Source organism: Nannobrachium achirus, assembly GCF_963921795.1.
Source record: "Nannobrachium achirus genome assembly, chromosome: 8".
In the NCBI taxonomy this organism is placed as follows: domain Eukaryota; kingdom Metazoa; phylum Chordata; class Actinopteri; order Myctophiformes; family Myctophidae; genus Nannobrachium; species Nannobrachium achirus.
In genome coordinates, this window is record NC_137817.1 from 21,168,842 (window position 1) to 21,169,943 (window position 1,102).

Here is a 1,102-nt window from a genome sequence, read left to right on the forward strand (position 1 = left end):
GCGAGTATAGGACCCCCGTGCACCCGTACAGAAACAAGCTTAAAAATGCCCGCTGCTGGACTGGAGATACTTGGGGTCATTCTGGCTGTCTTCGGATGGATTTCCGGCATCGTGTCCTGCGCCTTGCCCATGTGGAGAGTGTCCGCTTTTATTGGGGTGAACATTGTCACAGCCCAGACCATCTGGGAGGGCATCTGGATGAGCTGCGTGGTCCAGAGTACAGGCCAGATGCAGTGCAAAGTCTATGACTCCATGCTGGCTCTGAGCGCTGACCTCCAGGCAGCCCGGGCCCTCACCGTCATCTCAATCGTGGTAGGCATTGTCGGGGTAATGGTGGCTGTGATGGGGGCTAAGTGCACCAACTGTGTGGAGGAAGAGGCATCCAAGGCGCGGGTGATGATAGCCGCAGGGGTGGCTTTCATCCTGGCCTCTTTGACCCAGCTGATCCCGGTGTCGTGGTCGGCCCACAGCATCATCATGGAGTTCTACAGCCCACTCACTCCAGAGGCTCAGAAGAGGGAGATTGGAGCAGCTCTGTACCTGGGCTGGGCAGCAGCTGCCTTTCTGCTCATAGGAGGGTGCATACTCTGCTACAGCTGCCCCCCGCAACCTGAAAAAAGATATGGCCCCCCTTCAAGGATGGTGTACTCCCAAGCCAGGTCTGTTGTTCCCAGTGGCTATGATAAGAGGGACTATGTCTGACTCCACACCTGCTGTCCTCTCAAGTGTTTCCCACAGAGGGATTAAGGACAGCTCAAAGAGAAACATTTTACGATCCATGTTTGACTATGATTATGTTGAGATGAGGAAAACACTTTCTGATCTACAAGACAGACCTCCAAGCAAAATGTCTTCATTATTTCCTGTTGGACAGGGACCACATCGAAGTGGACTTCCAATATTCAGTGTGTTATGTTGAGGATGTTTGAAGCACTGAAACTAATCAAAATAACTGTTGTGACTGTTTGAACTGTTTGATAATCATTTCCAAACAGTTGATTTATTTTAAGTATAACTCTTTTTTACTATAGCTGACTGGCTGAGATTTGGTGATGTATTTTGCCTAAATAGACATACAAACATTTTGTCAGGAAATAGAACC

The 1,102-nt window shown here is 49.6% G+C and overlaps 1 protein-coding gene across 1 annotated transcript; it reads left to right on the top strand.

Annotated features, from left to right (window-relative positions):
• Positions 1-1,102, top strand: LOC308290311 (claudin-4-like). Its single transcript, XM_080732103.1, has one exon. The coding sequence runs from the start codon at positions 46-48 to the stop codon at positions 700-702; it is 657 nt and encodes a 218-aa protein (XP_080588229.1). The 5' UTR covers positions 1-45; the 3' UTR covers positions 703-1,102.

Coding starts and splice junctions, on each gene's coding strand:
- LOC308290311 (XM_080732103.1), top strand. CDS start 46: ATGCCCGCTGCTGGACTGGAGATACTTGGGGTCATTCTGGCTGTCTTC.